Here is a 17,293-nt window from a genome sequence, read left to right on the forward strand (position 1 = left end):
GTCAAACTTTCTTAATAATATACTGTCCTATCATAATAAAAGGCAAAAAAATATATTCTTTAAACTGATGCAAGTTAAGGTCCATCCACACACAAAAATAAAATCAGCATTTTTTAAGCCATTACATCAACATAATGGGAGTGGGGGAACGGATTCCGACAGCTGTTTTCTTTTTTTGCCGTCGGATTCTGTTCCCCCCATATTTCTGACACACTGAGGTTCTAATATTTATCAAATTGATGCTGTTTAAGCTCCATCCACACACATAATAGAATAAGCATATTTTAAGCCGATACATCAACATCTCTCATCATTGGGGTGGGGGAACGGATTTCGACAGCTGAACTATTTGCCGTCGGATTCTGTTCCCCCTATGTTTCTTGCACAATGAGGTTCTAATATTTAGTACATTGCAGCTCTTTGTTAAACCAATAGTCTAGTGGTCAGTACACTCTGCTCTGGCATTCATTGTTTTTCAGATTATTGCGACCCGAGTTCAAGTCCCGCTTCGTCAAACTTTCTTAATAATATACTGTCCTATCATAATAAAAGGCAAAAAAATATATTCTTTAAACTGATGCAAATTAAGGTCCATCCACACACAAAAATAAAATCAGCATTTTTTAAGCCATTACATCAACACTTCTCATAATGGGAGTGGGGGAACGGATTCCGACAGCTGTTTTTTTTTTGCCGTCGGATTCTGTTCCCCCCATATTTCTGACACACTGAGGTTCTAATATTTATCAAATTGATGCTGTTTAAGCTCCATCCACACACAGAATAGAATAAGCATATTTTAAGCCGATACATCAACATCTCTCATCATTGGGGTGGGGGAACGGATTTCGACAGCTGAACTATTTGCCGTCGGATTCTGTTCCCCCTATGTTTCGTACACAATGAGATTCTAATATTTATCACATTGCAGCTCCTTTCTAAACCCAGTAGCTTAGTGATTAGTACACCATGCCCTGGCATTCGTTGTTTTTCAGATTATTGCGACCCGAGTTCAAGTCCCGGTTCGTCAAACTTTCTTGATACTATATTGTCCTATCATAATAAAAGGCAAAAAAATATATTCTTTAAACTGATGCAAGTTAAGCTCCATCCACACACAAAAATAAAATCAGCATTTTTTAAGCCATTACATCAACACCTCTCATAATGGGAGTGGGGGAACGGATTCCGACAGCTGGGGTTTTTTTCCCGTCGGATTCTGTTCCCCCCATATTTCTGACACACTGAGGTTCTAATATTTATCAAATTGATGCTGTTTAAGCTCCATCCACACATAATAGAATAAGCATATTTTAAGCCGATACATCAACATCTCTCATCATTGGGGTGGGGGAACGGAATTCGACAGCTGAACTATTTGTCGTCGGATTCTGTTCCCCCTATGTTTTGTACACAATGAGGTTCTAATATTTAGCACATTGCAGCTCCTTGCTAAACCCAATAGCTTAGTGGTTAGTACACCATGCACTGGTATTCGTTGTTTTTCAGATTATTGCGACCCGAGTTCAAGTCCCGGTTCGTCAAACTTTCTTGATACTATATTGTCCTATCATAATAAAAGGCAAAAAAATATATTCTTTAAACTGATGCAAGTTAAGCTCCATCCACACACAAAAATAAAATCAGCATTTTTTAAGCCATTACATCAACACCTCTCATAATGGGAGTGGGGGAACGGATTCCGACAGCTGTTTTTTTTTTTCGTCGGATTCTGTTCCCCCCATATTTCTGACACACTGAGGTTCTAATATTTATCAAATTGATGCTGTTTAAGCTCCATCCACACACAGAATAGAATAAGCATATTTTAAGCCGATACATCAACATCTCTCATCATTGGGGTGGGGGAACGGAATTCGACAGCTGAACTATTTGTCGTCGGATTCTGTTCCCCCTATGTTTTGTACACAATGAGGTTCTAATATTTAGTACATTGCAGTTTCTTGCTAAACCCAATAGTCTAGTGGTCAGTACACTCTGCTCTGATATTCATTGTTTTTCAGAATATTGCGACCCGAGTTCAAGTCCCGGTTCGTCAAGCTTTCTTAATAATATACTGACCTATCATAATAAAAGGCAAAAAAATATATTCTTTAAACTGATGCAAGTTAAGCTCCATCCACACACAAAAATAAAATCAGCATGTTTTAAGCCATTACATCAACACCTCTCATAATGGGAGTGGGGGAACGGATTCCGACAGCTGTTTTTTTGCCGTCGGATTCTGTTCCCCCATATTTCTGGCAAACTGAGGTTCTAATATTTATCAAATTGATGCTGTTTAAGCTCCATCCACACACAGAATAGAATAAGCATATTTTAAGCCGATACATCAACATCTCTCATCATTGGGGTGGGGGAACGGATTTCGACAGCTGAACTCTTTGCCGTCGGATTCTGTTCCCCCTATGTTTCTTACACAATGAGGTTCTAATATTTATCACATTGCAACAGATTCTTAAACCCAATAGCCTAGTGGTCAGTACACTGTCCCCTGGTGATCATTGTTTTTCAGATTATTGCGACCTGAGTTCAAGTACCGGTTCGTCAAACTTTTTTGATACTATACTGTCCTATCATAATAAAAATCAAAAAAATATATTCTTTAAACTGATGCAAGTTAAGCTCCATCAACAAACAAAATTAAAATCAGCATTTTTTAAGCCATTACATCAACACCTCTCATAATGGGAGTGGGGGAACAGGATTCCGACAGCTGTTTTTTTTTTGCCGTCAGATTCTGTTCCCCGCATATTTCTGACAAACTAAGGGTCTAATATTTATCAAATTGATGCTGTTTAAGCGCCATCCACACACAGAATAGAATAAGCATATTTTAAGCCGATACATCAACATCTCTCATCATTGGGGTGGGGGAACGGATTTTGACAGCTGAACTATTTGCCGTCGGAATCTGTTCCCCCTATGTTTCTTACACAGTGAGGTTCTAATATTTATCACATTGCAGCTGATTTCTAAACCCAATAGCCTAGTGGTCAGTACACTATGCCAGTGGTTCTCAACTCCAGTCCTCGGGACCTACTGCTCTGCACATTTTGCATGTCTCCCTTATTTAACACACCTGAATCAGATCATCAGCTCGTCAGGAGAGACTCCATGAACTGATTTGAGTGTGTCAGATAAGAGAGACATACAAAATGTGCAGAGCAGCGGGTCCCGAGTACTGGAGTTGAGAACCACTGCACTATGCAATGGCATTCTTTGATTTTCAGCTTATTGCAACCCGAGTTCAAGTTCCGGTTCGTCAAACTTTCTTGATACTATATTGTCCTATCATAATAAAAGGCAAAAAAATATATTCTTTAAACTGATGCAAGTTAAGCTCCATCCACACACAAAAATAAAATCAGCCTTTTTTAAGCCATTACATCAGCACCTCTCATTATGGGAGTGGGGGAACGGATTCTGAAAGCTGTTTTTTTTGCCGTCGGATTCTGTTCCCCCTATATTAATCTGATTATGTAGGATACAGATAAACGCCCAACACTGGTGTTTTTCTTTAAATAAATTTGTTTAAGCTTTTAAATAAATATTGTTTGAGGGCTAATTAATGGCACAATTATTTGTTTATTTTATTGGCTACTTATATTTTTCATTTTTGTTTTGCATTGAATACCATTTAAAGGATTTGCTGTGCACCGCAATGCCATCCTCCCATAGAAAGACACGTTAAGAGCCACCTTTATTTCCTTTATAATAAAGGGTTTTCATGGGAGGAAAACGCTTAACGTGTAATTAAATGCATTGCGTTCATATTCTGGGCTCATCTGCTTTTCTGTAGGATATGGTTTATTAAGGTGTGTACAGCATTTGATCTTTATCACTGAAGTAGCCTAAACCACATTAGCCTAAACTTTTTCTTTATTATAAGGGTTTTCTATATGGGAGGAAAACGCTTAGCTTAATGTGCAATTAAACGCAATGTTCGTATTCTGGGCTCATCTGCTATTAATAATGTGTGTACAGAATTTGATCTTTTAACATGAATGTCCATTGGGGACTGCTATTTCTTCAGCTTTTTGAACGTAGATGTATGATAAAGACATTGGCTATCAATTTTATGTGGATAAAGGCATATTTTGTATATGACTACATATGTCCTTATAATGCCGCGTTCCAGGCAACCTGTAACCCGTGTTTTTACAACTCGTAACTGGGAGTACATCGTTCCAGGCAACCTGTAACCCGTGTTTTTCCAACCTTATACCTGTGAAAGTGCACTGGAACGGCAGTCAAACCCGTGACTTCCCACCCGTGAACTCGTACTAGATCGATGTACTCCCAGTTACGAGTTGGAAAACACGGGTTACAGGTTGCCTGGAACGCAGCATAAGGCCAAGAAAATATGTCGTTGTAACGACATATCATCTCGTTATTACGAGAAAAGATGTCGTTAAAACGACATAAGATCTCGTTATTTCGAGAAAATGTGTCGTTTTAACGACAGAACATCTCGTTATTACGACATAAGATATCGTTATTACGAGGAAAAAAATTCGTTTTAACGACATAAGATCTCGTTATTACAAGAAAATATGTCCTTTTAATGACATAAGATCTCGTTATTACGAGAAAATATGTCGTTTTAACGACATAAGATCTCGTTATTAGCCTACGACATAATTGAGTGGAAAAAATGTGTATGTGGCTGCAATGCGTCACCGTACTAATCTGACTTCAAAAATTGGATTTAAAAGGCCTATCTATATAAATCTGAAATACTGCATTAATTGAAAAAAAAAATGTTTTTTGGTATTATTTTTAAATGTAGGCCTATTGAGTTTCAACTACTTATCTTTTTTTTTAACAATAAAATATTTTTAAAAAACGGTTCAAATTTTGACGTACGATGCGATTTTATAGATACTCTTTATTAGGTACATATATTACTTATTTTTAAGAAGTAATAACTTCAGGAAAAAAAAGTGCTAAAAAAGTATGTTCTATAAATGAATGTAATCTGGACATATTACATACGCCATGTCATTATTATGTGACCTACCAGCGTTGTTGCATCGCTTCACTACCATTCACAAATCCTCTCCTGTGGCCTCATGGGATAGTAAAATGTCCGTCATATGCACTCTTCAGAATCTCGTGAAGTGGTAGGTTGTAGTGGGTGCTTTTTATCTACTCTTGTATAAGTAGCCAACTTTCGGACATAATTGTTTTTTCATATAGGCCCACTGTTTTTTCGCCTTCAATATAGTAGGAACTATGTGATTTCGGATGCAGCTCTACTTTTCCAGATCCACCTAGATGGTATTGTAATAGAAATGCTTTATTTTATAAAAAATGTACAGTGAAATAAAAAAAAATGCTTACTTTTTGCCTATTTTAATGAAATATTATTTAGAATTTCTAATACTGTAGGCCCATATTGACAGATACAGGCATTTCATTATGTGCATTAATGAATCTGCTTTTACAAACAAGGAGACCATAAGAATGGTAGTTTGGAGCAGGTAGTGACCCATGTAGTTCTGTCAGCCATAGGTCATGATTTTCCTATGCAAAAGGAAGTTTCAGCAGGTTCAATAATAACAGGAAAATGAGTATCACTATCACCCATCCAAAACGGCTACCTCAGCTAATTCCATTGACACAACAAACAATAGTCCACTTCCTTAACACTGCAGCCGAACAAAAAACTTCTATGATCCTTTCTAGCGCTGTTCTTTTTTAAAGAGCATACTACACTTGCAACCACAAGAAGGAGCTATAGTGTAGGCTAGATATGAAACATTGGCATTTCACAACATCAACTTTTTCTCTTTTCACAAGAAAACATAGGCAATTCATAGGCTATTTATTTAATTTGTGTTGACTTTTTATATAGACTGGTATAGCCTACAGTAGCCTAGTCCTTAACCTTTTCTAAAATAAACAAGGTGCTATTTATACTGTAAGATTAATAAAGCTAGGCTACCTAAAGCAAGAACAACTGTTTCAAGAACAACTGTAAATAAACTAGGCTACTTAATATTGCACTATTGAACTGTACTGCTGAACTAAATAACATACTTGACTTGGTAAAGGAAAGAAGTCGTCTGTTTTAACTTTATTTTATGTATTACAACTTATTTTATTTTTGTACTTTTATTTTTGTATTTCATTTTCTCTAAGTCATCTTTTAAGTCATATCAAACTTATTATTTTCTATATGCTCTGTATGAATTGTTTCCTAATAACTTAATTCACATGAGGATCATTTATATGGAAATCTGTTCATCTCGACATTTAAAAATGTTTTTACAGATTTATTTGGAAATGCTACTGAAATGTTTCTTATGTAATATGAAGAATTACATCTGTTTAATGTACTTTGTAAGACCCCCAACAATCTGTTTTGACACCCTTAATAAAATAAATATTGTATTTAAAATAAAAAATAAGCAGTATTAAATGTCCTGTATATTTACTTTGTTTTAGGAATTTAACCGGTTAACCTGTCTTGAAGGACCCACAACACTGCACGTTTTCTTTGTCTCCCTAATCAAACACACCTGATTCAACTCATCAGCTCATTAACCCATGTGATAATGAGCTGATGAATTGAATCAGGTGTGTTTGATTAGAGAGACAAAGAAAACGTGCAGTGTTGGGGGTCCTTCAGGACAGGTTTGGGAACCACTGGGTTAAGGAACATTCAAGAAAAATGACTAAAAGATCCACTCCAGGTTTTCCACGCAGCAGGCGCTAAAGGCAGGTAACCACTCCCTCACAGCGCTGTGGATTCGCCGATCCAGTTCCAGTTATACAGGTGGTTAGGAAGCCTTTTCCTTGTTTTCCATAGACTTTCTATTCACTCACTTTTAGTCTCGACTCACTGCTTTCAAAAAGCATGTTCCCCCGTTGCTCCCGAACACTAGCGGCAACGTCCCGGACTGCTCCTGCATCTTTCAAAAATTATGGCGGGACCTTTTGTGAATAGACCGTCTTCTCACGGCAACTTCTGGGACACAACGTTTGGATTTTAGATCGCCTCAACCCGATGTTCATCTCAAATTTAAACAGGGTTTAAAATGCCGTTCCCCGAGAGAACCGTTGAGCCTCAGCTGGTGAACAGGTTGAGAGGGAGTGATGTGTCCGAGAAGAGCTTCATAACTCCGGACGGTCGGAGAGTTCGCAAACCCGTTTTGTTTTCTTCTTTGGAAGAAGTTTGTTGTCATTCGCTCACCAGCATCCTGTATCAACTGTCCGACCTTTCGCGTCATGCCAGTGACATTTTCCTGGGAATTCAGACTCAGGCTGGGTTGATCTCGCAAAGGACATCGAGGATTCAAGTGCGTCTGGAGAGATTACAGCTCACCGCGCGCAAGTTTGATCCCAAAACAGTTAAAATACGTAAGTTTAGAGGCTCAGTCATGTATGTGTTGCCTTTTTTAATGGTTGGTAAGACTTTTGTGAGCAAGTCAGAAACAAACATATAGCAGACCATCAGTTAATAAACATAAAACAAGACCCATTTCATATACAGAAATTATGTTATGATTTCTTAAACATTGGCACACGGTATGCTTGCTGACTTATTTGTGAAAGTTGTTGGCTGTTACGTGATTCTTGATTATGGAGAACACGTATCTAATAGTGTCACGTGCCGATTGAATGCCAAATGTAACTTTGAAAGGCTGCTGCACTATGGATTGGGTCTGCAAGACAAAAGGCGAGTGTGAATGTTATGAGACAAGCACATGGCGTTTTGTTGGTGTAATGATTTGAGGTGAAGAGAATGCAGTTTCCCTTAAGGGCCGAAGTCCTGTCAAACGTGATAGATCTGCTTTAACTTACCATCTGCGCCCACCGACACCCCAACAGTAGCAAACCCCCAAAGACACCCCACCTTCTTAAGGCACTAGTAAGGATTCATTAAAGTGATCAAAAATTCTATTTAAAATACACTACCGTTCAAAAGTTTGGGGTCAGTAAGATTTTTAATGTTTTTAAAAGACTTCTGCTCACCAAGGCTGCATTTATTTGATTAAAAATACAAACAAAAACAGTAATATTATGAAATATTATTCCAATTTAAAACAGCTGTTTTCTATGTGAATATACAGCAAAGTGCAATTTATTCCTGTAATCAAAGCTGAATCTTTAGCATCATTACTCCAGTCTTCAGTGTCACATGATCCTTCAGAAATCATTCTAATACGATGATTTGATGCTCAAGAAACATTTATGATTATTATCAATGTTGAAAACATTTATTTACATTTTTCTTTCATGATGCCATGATGAAGTTCAAAAGAACAGCATTTATCTGAAATCTAAAGCTTTTGTAACATTAAACACTACCCTTCAAAAGTTGGGGGTCAGTAAGAATTTTCATTTTATTTTTGGGGGAAATAAATTAAATAAATCAATACTTTTATTCATCAAGGATGAGTTAAACTGATCAAAAGGTACAGTAAAGACTATAATGTTAGAAAATATTCTATTTTAAATAAATGCTGTTCTTTTGAACTTTCTATTCATCAAAGAATTTTGAAAAAAAAAAAATGTACACAACTGTTTTCAACATTGATTATAATAATGAATGTTTCTTGAGCATCAAATCATCATATTAGAATGATTTCTGAAGGATCATGTGACACTGAAGACTGGAGTAATGATGCTGAAGATTCAGCTTTGATCACAGGAATAAATTACAGTGAATTGGTGAGCAGAAGATACTTCTTTTAAAAACATTAAAAAATCTTACTGACCCCAAAAATTTGATCGGTAGTGTACATGCTTTAAATTACCAAATGCATCTCAAAATCAGCATTATTAGAATGATTTAAAGGATCATGTGACACTAAAGACTGGAATAATGGCTGCTGAAAATTCAGCTTTGCCATCACAGGAAATTAAATTACATTTTAAAAGTTATCAAAGTACACTCATTTTAAATTAAAATATTTCAAAATATTACTGTTTTTAGTTTACTCTATTTCTGAATTTTAGTCTTGGCGAGCTTAAGAGATTTCTTTCAAAATCATAAATCTTACCAACCCCAAACTTTTGAACGCTAGTGTAATAAATGCATGAAGAAGTGCAAACTGACCTTTTTTTTTGTACAAAACTTAAGTTAAACTAACTTTTATACAACTGTTTTTTTTTTTAAAACTTACCATGGAGACCATATATTTATATAATTTGACCAGTTAGATTGTATTTCCTCTCTGCAAATGAAAATGGCATTAATCAAAGCCATCAGACTGGAACAAAGCATGTTAGCTGAGTGAACACTATTTCCCCTTCTCTGCTGATGCTCAGACTTTCTAAAATGCATTCTCACTGGTAAGAGAAACCCCACTCAGAGCGCTCCATGGAAAACACTGATGCTCCCCACTCCACTTCCACTTTTCACTGCTTTGCTTACACACTGATGCAAACAGTAAAACAGACTCTTATGTCGTTGGATTGGATTGTATGTGTACTGTAAACTGGCATGTTACCATTGACAGCCTTCTAAAAGAGGGTTAACTGACACTGCTAATGACATGAGTCATCTGTGAAGGTGAATGAAGTTTCCCACAGGCAGAGCTGCTCTTTGGATGTCCTGGGCTGGCCTTCTGAGGATTGCTAATAATGAACTCCACAATAGCACGTCACATCAGTCAGTCAGACAGACAGGATGCATGACTCACTGTGGCGCTCAGTGCTGGAATTGACAAGAGGTTCTCAAATAACACAGTTCCTTAGTATTTGATGAATTGCTTGTCAATTCTTATGAATGCATAAAATCTCATTCTTACATTTTTGTTCAATCTGCAATCTGGGTTAGAGTTAGGGGTGGACCTTCATGGTGATGTTTTACCTACAAATCGTATGTTTTCACACAAGTCAGAATTTTGTCAATGCTTAACCATACCCGGACACTGTTATTCAATTCAATTCAGTTTAATTTATTTATTTGCAAAGCACATTCAAAATCAACCTTGGTTGATGATGATCACCGTCCTTCAGATGAGACGTTAAACTGAGGTCCTGACTCTCTGTGGTCATTAAAAATCCCATGGCATTTCTCGTAAAGAGTAGGGGTGTAACCCCGGTGTCCTGGCCACATTCCACCCATTGGCCCTTACCAATCATGGCCTCCTAATAATCCCCTTACATTGAATTGGCTCTATCACTCTCTCTCCTCTCTCCACCTATAGCTGGTGTGTGATGAGCACACTGGCGCCGTTGTACTGTGGCTGCCATCGCATCATCCAAGTGGATGCTACACACTGGTGGTGGTTGAGGAGAGATCCGCTGATATGAGTTTAAAGCGCTTTGGGTGTACAGTAGTACATATGAAAGTGCTATATAAATGCCCTATTCTATTCTGTTCTATTCTATTCTATTCTATTCTATTCTATTCTATGATGATTGGCAGGAGATGATTATTCTGTGATCTAGCAGTGTCTGAATGGGTAACAGTTACGTCAGAAATGTATTGCTTTGTAATCCTTATATTTGAGCATTTGACATTTAAATGAAGGACTGTGTGTGTGTGTGTGTGTGTGTGTGTGTGTGTGTGTTTGTTTGTTAAAGGTCACTATGTGTTTGTGTATAGCTTGAAGGTGTTGGGCCAAGGTCAGCTTCTGTTGGCCTTAAAGGAGAAACACCTGATGATTAGTCAGGCTTGTCATCCTAAGTTCCTTTGTTTTTCCAGACTGCATTTTAAGTTACTTTGCAAAACTTACATGATTTTATTATTATTATTATTATTATTTTATATTTTTAATTTAGGACAGTAAATTAACAGCAAGAACGCATTGAAAGTTTTCTGTTTTCAGTTGAAAATTGTTTTAAGCGACCCCTAATAACTAATGATTTTTACAACAGAAATGAATCAATTAAGCTGGACAATGACTTTCTTCTAGAGCTGCTGTGCAGCCAAAACAATATTTGTTGGATTAATTTATTATCACTGTAAAGCTGCTTTGAGACAATCTGTATTGTAAAAAGTGCTATATAAATGAAGCTGACTTGACAGTAATAGGTTAATAGTATGCATGCAGTTATCATTTTGTGGTTCAAATACTCCATTGGTTAACTTTTTTATTTGCCCTGCCACACTGTTTGTTGTGAAGATCTTTCAGTTTCAGTGTGTATTTGATGGTAGTTTTTCTCAACTGAATTGGTGAAAAGCTTGTGAATTGAGTCTCAAAGCAGCTCTGGAGATTAAGTTTGTGTTCATGTCGTCATATATTGAGACGGCAGACGCTGAAATCTGCGTGATTGTCACGTGCATGTGAGTTTGTGTATCAGACGAAACCCCGCCGTTCATTCACACAGAGACAGGCAGAAATCACTCATTAGCAACATGCACTGACTGGCTGTTGTTGCGTTTATTTCTGCTGTGTGATGCTCTTAGATTAATCCATATCGAATAAAAATGTCCAGAGCTTTTCATCAAATTTTATTATGATCTCAATATGAAATTGTTTATCGCCCACCAGTTTTGTCAACTGTTCCAAGCGTCGTTTATGATGTCTGCGGGCCATCAGGTAGTTTTTATTGTCAAGCGCTGAGTATGCCCTTTTAAATAAGGCAAATTACAATGCTGTCTTTAAAGGGACAGTCACAGGATCATCGAGCTCAAAGGCACAACGATGAAAGCTCTTGAATCACCCCTTGCACGCTTTTCTAACCTTTTGGTTACCAGCCCAAACTGTCTGAACCACTTAACGACTCCAGGACAACTCCATAATAATCCGGCTCACAATATGTTTTACAAGCTTCTTTGGGCGATGCAGTTCTGTTAGATTACAAACACATTGTTTTATTACTGTAACACTGGTGGTTTTCAAACACATTTAGACACACTTCTCCTACTGAGCTGTGGAATTTCTCTGTCTGTCCTCCCTGGATATTTTTAGTGTGTGTGTCTGTTCCTTCTGCTCCACTCAGGCTTTTTCTAGGTCTGCTGCTTGACTTTGTTTTGCATATGATGGCCTAGAAGGGTGGAGTTTATCACACAAACAATAGTGTTCCAGTTCACCTTTATCTACAGTATATCAGTGAGTAAATGATTACACCAGTGAGCTTACAGATCAAGTGATTGCCGTGTTCTCCGATTGTGTGTTTACTCTACAAACCTCAGAGGTCTAATTAGGACTCACTTAGGCGTAGTTTTTATCGTTGTTGTCCGATTGTTGTCAGTGTCGTTGCATCTATTAAAGATCTGTGAGATTATCACAGTTAAGGGTTCATAATTCCTTGTTTTTCTCATGGTCAGGAATAGCCTATCTTTTTTTCTACTTCTCTCTCTTTTTTTTTTTATTCTCTTTGTTTGGTGTGTTTTGTATGCACGGACTCAGAAGGGATTTCTGGGTCCAAGTCCAACCCAAAGCCAGACCCAGGGAAAATCATCACATTTAACCTCCGGAGCACTCGGCATGGGAAAAGAGCAGAATCATTCTTTCATTCACTGACCACCACAAGACCTCAGCCCCTGATATATGCAACAAAGGCTGGTTTTACCCACACAAAATCAGTGTATCTAGAGCCTACATTCAGAGAAACTCACTTAAACATACAGCCTCAATTGCACATCAGCTGTTGGCCAAACTATTCCCAAAAGCCTGTTCAGCCGACCACCAAATTTACTGATTCCCAATATATACTGCATTAGGCTATACATTGTTAAACTAACAATGTATAGTTATTCCCTCAAACTAACGGAGGGAATAACTAGAAGTTTTACTGACTCTATATTTCAATATTTGTTTAGTTTTGAGCTAAATATTTTGACTTTATCATGACTATTTTAGTCCATCCATCTTTTTTAGGGATGCGTGATATATCAGTATCATATCGGGTATTGGGTAGAGATGCACCGATGGTCACCAGTATATAAGCCAGTATTATAAACCAGTATTTGGTGCACCGACTGGTCACCAGTATTTATAAGCCAGTTTTTGATCAATTCTAAACCATCTGCATATAGGCTATAACATGAAAAGTCTGATAATAAACCAAAACTGGGTTGTATAACGTATGTTGCATAATCCAATGTTTTTCTTTGGGTAAAATAATTAAATACTTGCCAAAACAAAATGAAATGAGTACAAAATATAGCAGGGCTCAAAAATAAGGTCTCAAAGTGACAGCAGCCTAATATTATGTTAATAATAATATTCCTGTTTTTATTGTTAATCAAACAACAAAAGAAAAAAACAATCACTCCTCTTGTCTAAATAACTTTTGAAAATTTAATAAGGATTAATATACATTTTATTTACACTTTGAAGAATATGCAGTGTTGTTTTAAATTTAATTACTTTATTCAGTTTTTGTTCCTGAAAACTACTGTTAGACCTAGCCTACCTGAAAAGGGTTTATGTTCTATTGTATTTATGTAGCCTATTTATTTTGGCCTGATGAATGTTAAATAGATACAATCTATATTTATATATAATTGTTTGTTAAAATCGTATTGGCCAATTTGGATATTTAATTGTGCAGCTCATTTCCACTATTTTACTTTTAGATTACCTTAACCGTCATCTAATGGTTATTTAATAATTTAACAACTGCTAAATACAATCTTTGACTATCTCAAAATGAATATCAATTTATATCCATATTCATACTGTAGCCTATATTATGTCTATATTCACTTGCAGCATTGTAGCAGTGCTTTTTTGACGAAATAGTATTGAATTTTAATACTTGACAGTTAATTATGGTCATTACATGAAGAAGATTATATCAATATTTATTTCAGTGCATCTATTTAGTCTTTTTGCTTGAGGTTTAGGAAACAGTCCAGAAAGCAAAGTACAGTAGACAGACAGTGAGCTTTAACCTGCAAAGCCTTATGTCCATTTAAAATGTTTTTGATGCATTTCTTCCCTGGCTCATCCCTTTGAAACAGGGAATCTACCCGTATAAGTGCTGGGATTTTAGGCTTGCAAAAGCCATGAGGATTAAAGCCAGATAACATCAAGCCTGGACATGTGAAAGTATGATTTCCCTTTCTGCTTGTAAATGGGACATTTTTCCCAGTGTGAAACGCTCTCACATGTGTTTGAGTGGTCTTAGGTAAGTGCATTAGTGTTATAATAGTATTTACAGCACTGTAGAAAACATCTACATGTTTTTATGTTTGATGCCTCTGTGACACAGCATCTTAGTGCACAAAACCACTGTGTGCAAACAGCTATAGAGCAGATCCTTCCACATTGCTGTATTAGTTATTCTCCACCCAACTCTCCAAAAAATGTAACTCTGTTCAGGCACAGCTTGCAAAGCATGTCCACAGGGCAAGGTAAGGTGCAGCCAGAGAGAGCACTTACTTTAAATGACTACCCAAAATTCCAAATGGTTGGTTTGGATTTGAGATGACTTTGCATGTCATTTTAAGCATTTGGTGCTCATTTTTCAAATTTATGAAAGCCTGACAATAAGATGCTGAAGTAGTTTGTGATCATGATCCAAAATGACCTTTTTTGCACCTATTTTGCCAATCGCATGCAGTGTTATTTAAAAAAAAGAAAGAAAATGAATTGTGGAAGTGAGTGGCTGAAGGTTTGGTCTATCTTTGAAGATTAGAAGGAAATTGTGATATGGATGTATGAATTGTTTTTTGTGTTACCCATATGCAAAGATTTTGAAATCAGTCTGAGGGATATTATTGATCCAAAGTTGTATGACACCTGTAATTGTTTTGTTCTGAATTATTACGGTTCTATTAAACGGCATATTGCAGGTTAGAGTACCCAGTGAGTCAAAGTATAGAAAAAGGATGTAGGAACTAGATTCTCTTTAAATATATACTTATAAAATGCTACTAAGGCTTTTGGAGTCGTTTTTGTGAGAAGAATTTACTTCCGCATCTGAAAAACGCCTAACGGGAGGGAGTGCGGCCAATTTAAACAATAAGAAAGCAATGGATCGCAATGGCAGTTCGGACGTTGAGTTATTGTAAATGTTTACTCGTTCTTATCTTTTAATAACAAAGAAAATAATGACAAAGATTTTTTCGCGATGTGATATTTTTGTTATTTCGCCCACCCCTAGTGTCATATTCTTATTGGCTGATCGTCTTGATTGTTCACAGGTGTTTCTTGTTAGTCAATTAGTCTTGATGTATAAATAGCCCTCATGTTTCCATTGTATCTTGTCTAGTTTTGTTTGTGTAACCGCTGTTGGCGAGTCTCATGTAACCATGTCAAATTAACGTTTTTTTGTCCTGTTGTGTCCATGCCGGTGTCCATGCCAGTTCTGGTGCCCTTGCCAGTTCCGGTGTCCGTATTTGTTTTGACATAGTTTTGTTTGTGTAACTGCTGTTGGTGAGTCTCATGTAACCAAGTCAAATTCACGTTTGTCCGTGCCAGAGAGGGTTGTGTCCGTGCCGGAGACGGTGGTGTTGGTGCCCGTGCCGGAGAGGGTGTTGTCCGTGCCCATGTCGGATAGGGTGGTGCCCGTGCCCGTCCCGGAGAGGGTGGTGTCCGTGCTGGAGACGGTGGTGTTGGTTTCCGTGACCGTCCCGGAGACGGTGGTGTCCATGCAAAAAGTTTTAAATATGTATATTTTGCTTGCAAAACCCATCGCATTACTTCAGAAGGTAAAAAACCCACCGCACATTTATCTAGGTTAACGGTAGAGTGAAGTGTAAAGTGCCTACTATTTAAACGCTGTTTACACATTACTAGGGCTGCCCCGACTAAAGTTTTTTTCTAGTCGACTAGTAGTCTTAATTTAAGCCATTAATCCACTAAAAGCTTGCCACAAGGCACCGCAAAAAGTAATGATTATAAATGTGTCAAATAAATAGCAGGGAGATATTTGTATTATTTATTTATAAACTAGTGTTAAACTAGAGAAAAGAAACTTATTTGGGTTTAAAACAACTTTAGTAAATGATGACAATTTTCATTTTTGGGGGAACTATCCCTTTAATGTTAATAAAACAACAAAAAACTGAGAAAATCACTCACTGCTCTGAGAACTTTAATAATAGCTTTAATAAGTATCAATGTATAATTTATACAGTGAAGTCTATAGTGTTTTATTTTTATATTTGTTAATTTAATTTTTTTCTTGAATGTTTCTGTTAAATATGCTACACCAATAATTCACTCACTGTAGCTGAAAAAATAAAGCACTGTTTATTTCATATAGCCTACACATTAGCTGACAATAGGTAACGCTATGCTCAGATCACAATATTGTACAGATTATTATCATCAGGCAATAGCAAAGCTAGTATTGGACCCTTACCTGCATGTGTTGTGTCAGCCATTAGGAGACAGTTTCCAGAAGAAGGAGGGCTTTATGAAGGCTTTTAATTGCCCCATTTTGGTGACCATGAATAAAAAAAATTTTTTTTTTCAAATATTCAAGGAAACTGTCACGTTTTCTACTACATTTGTACCCTTATGGCTTTCAAAACATTTTTAAATCCTGCATTAACTTTTAATATGGTATTTTCATACAAGGTTATAAAAGAAAAAAAAGAAAAAATCCTGCAATATACCCTTTAAGGTGTGTACTGTTATGTCTGTGGAAATACTATGTTTTCCCTTAGTCAGATGCAGTCAGGTTCACCACTCTGGACATCTGGAGGTTAAGTAAGATGGATTAAAGGCAGAAGGAAGATTTGAAATCACACGCACAAGGAGGAGCAGAGTTACACAAGGAACAGAATACTGTAAGTTGAGTGAGGCGGATGAAAGATGCGGTTATGTAACAGGTTTCGATGGACTGACGGACTGTCAGTCTTTAATCTTGGATATTCTGCCAGGCCCTGGTAGAGAGGCTAGTCAATGGTGTGCAGGTTTAAACCCTAAGTGGGTCCCAACAATGCAACAAATGACATCCAAGTATGTACATTTTCTAAGTACTGTCATCCAACGTCTCAGAAATGTCTTTGGTCTGCATTGTGTGAAATTGAATCACAGAATCCGTTGGACGGTTTGCTTTCTGTCTCTGCTTTTCAGTGCCCTTTATTTTTACAATCATCCTGCAGTTGGAAGCTTTCTTGATGTCCTTGCCTTTCATATACTGTATTGGCTGGTCCAGATGTGTGTGTCCATTTAATGTTTTGTTTTTAAGTCCTTGATGTTCCTCTTGATCTTGCTCTCTCAGATCTCACCAGTCTCTCCTACCCGAGTGTGACCTGATCCTCCTGATCCATCTCATCTGGCCTCGACTGACCTCATGTCCTCTTATGAAGCCTTTACTATGTATTGTATGCCATGTTTTTGGAGTTTAGAGCAGTTTATAGAGTTTATTTCCTATCCTAAAGCCAGGTGGATTACTTGTGGCA

The 17,293-nt window shown here is 37.1% G+C and overlaps 1 protein-coding gene across 2 annotated transcripts in view; it reads left to right on the forward strand.

Annotated features, from left to right (window-relative positions):
* The first annotated feature begins 6,867 nt into the window (after positions 1 to 6,867).
* Positions 6,868 to 17,293, forward strand: part of nhsl1b (NHS-like 1b) — a 107,375-nt gene continuing 96,949 nt past the window's right edge. For both annotated transcript variants that reach the window (XM_081378061.1, XM_081378060.1), the window contains exon 1: positions 6,868 to 7,389. In XM_081378061.1, the coding sequence (XP_081234187.1) occupies positions 7,068 to 7,389 (322 nt within the window). In that variant the 5' untranslated portion in view covers positions 6,868 to 7,067. The remainder of the gene's footprint in view (positions 7,390 to 17,293) is intronic.

The sequence above is a fragment of the Scardinius erythrophthalmus genome, assembly GCF_964197995.2.
Source record: "Scardinius erythrophthalmus genome assembly, chromosome: 11".
NCBI classification, from domain to species: domain Eukaryota; kingdom Metazoa; phylum Chordata; class Actinopteri; order Cypriniformes; family Leuciscidae; genus Scardinius; species Scardinius erythrophthalmus.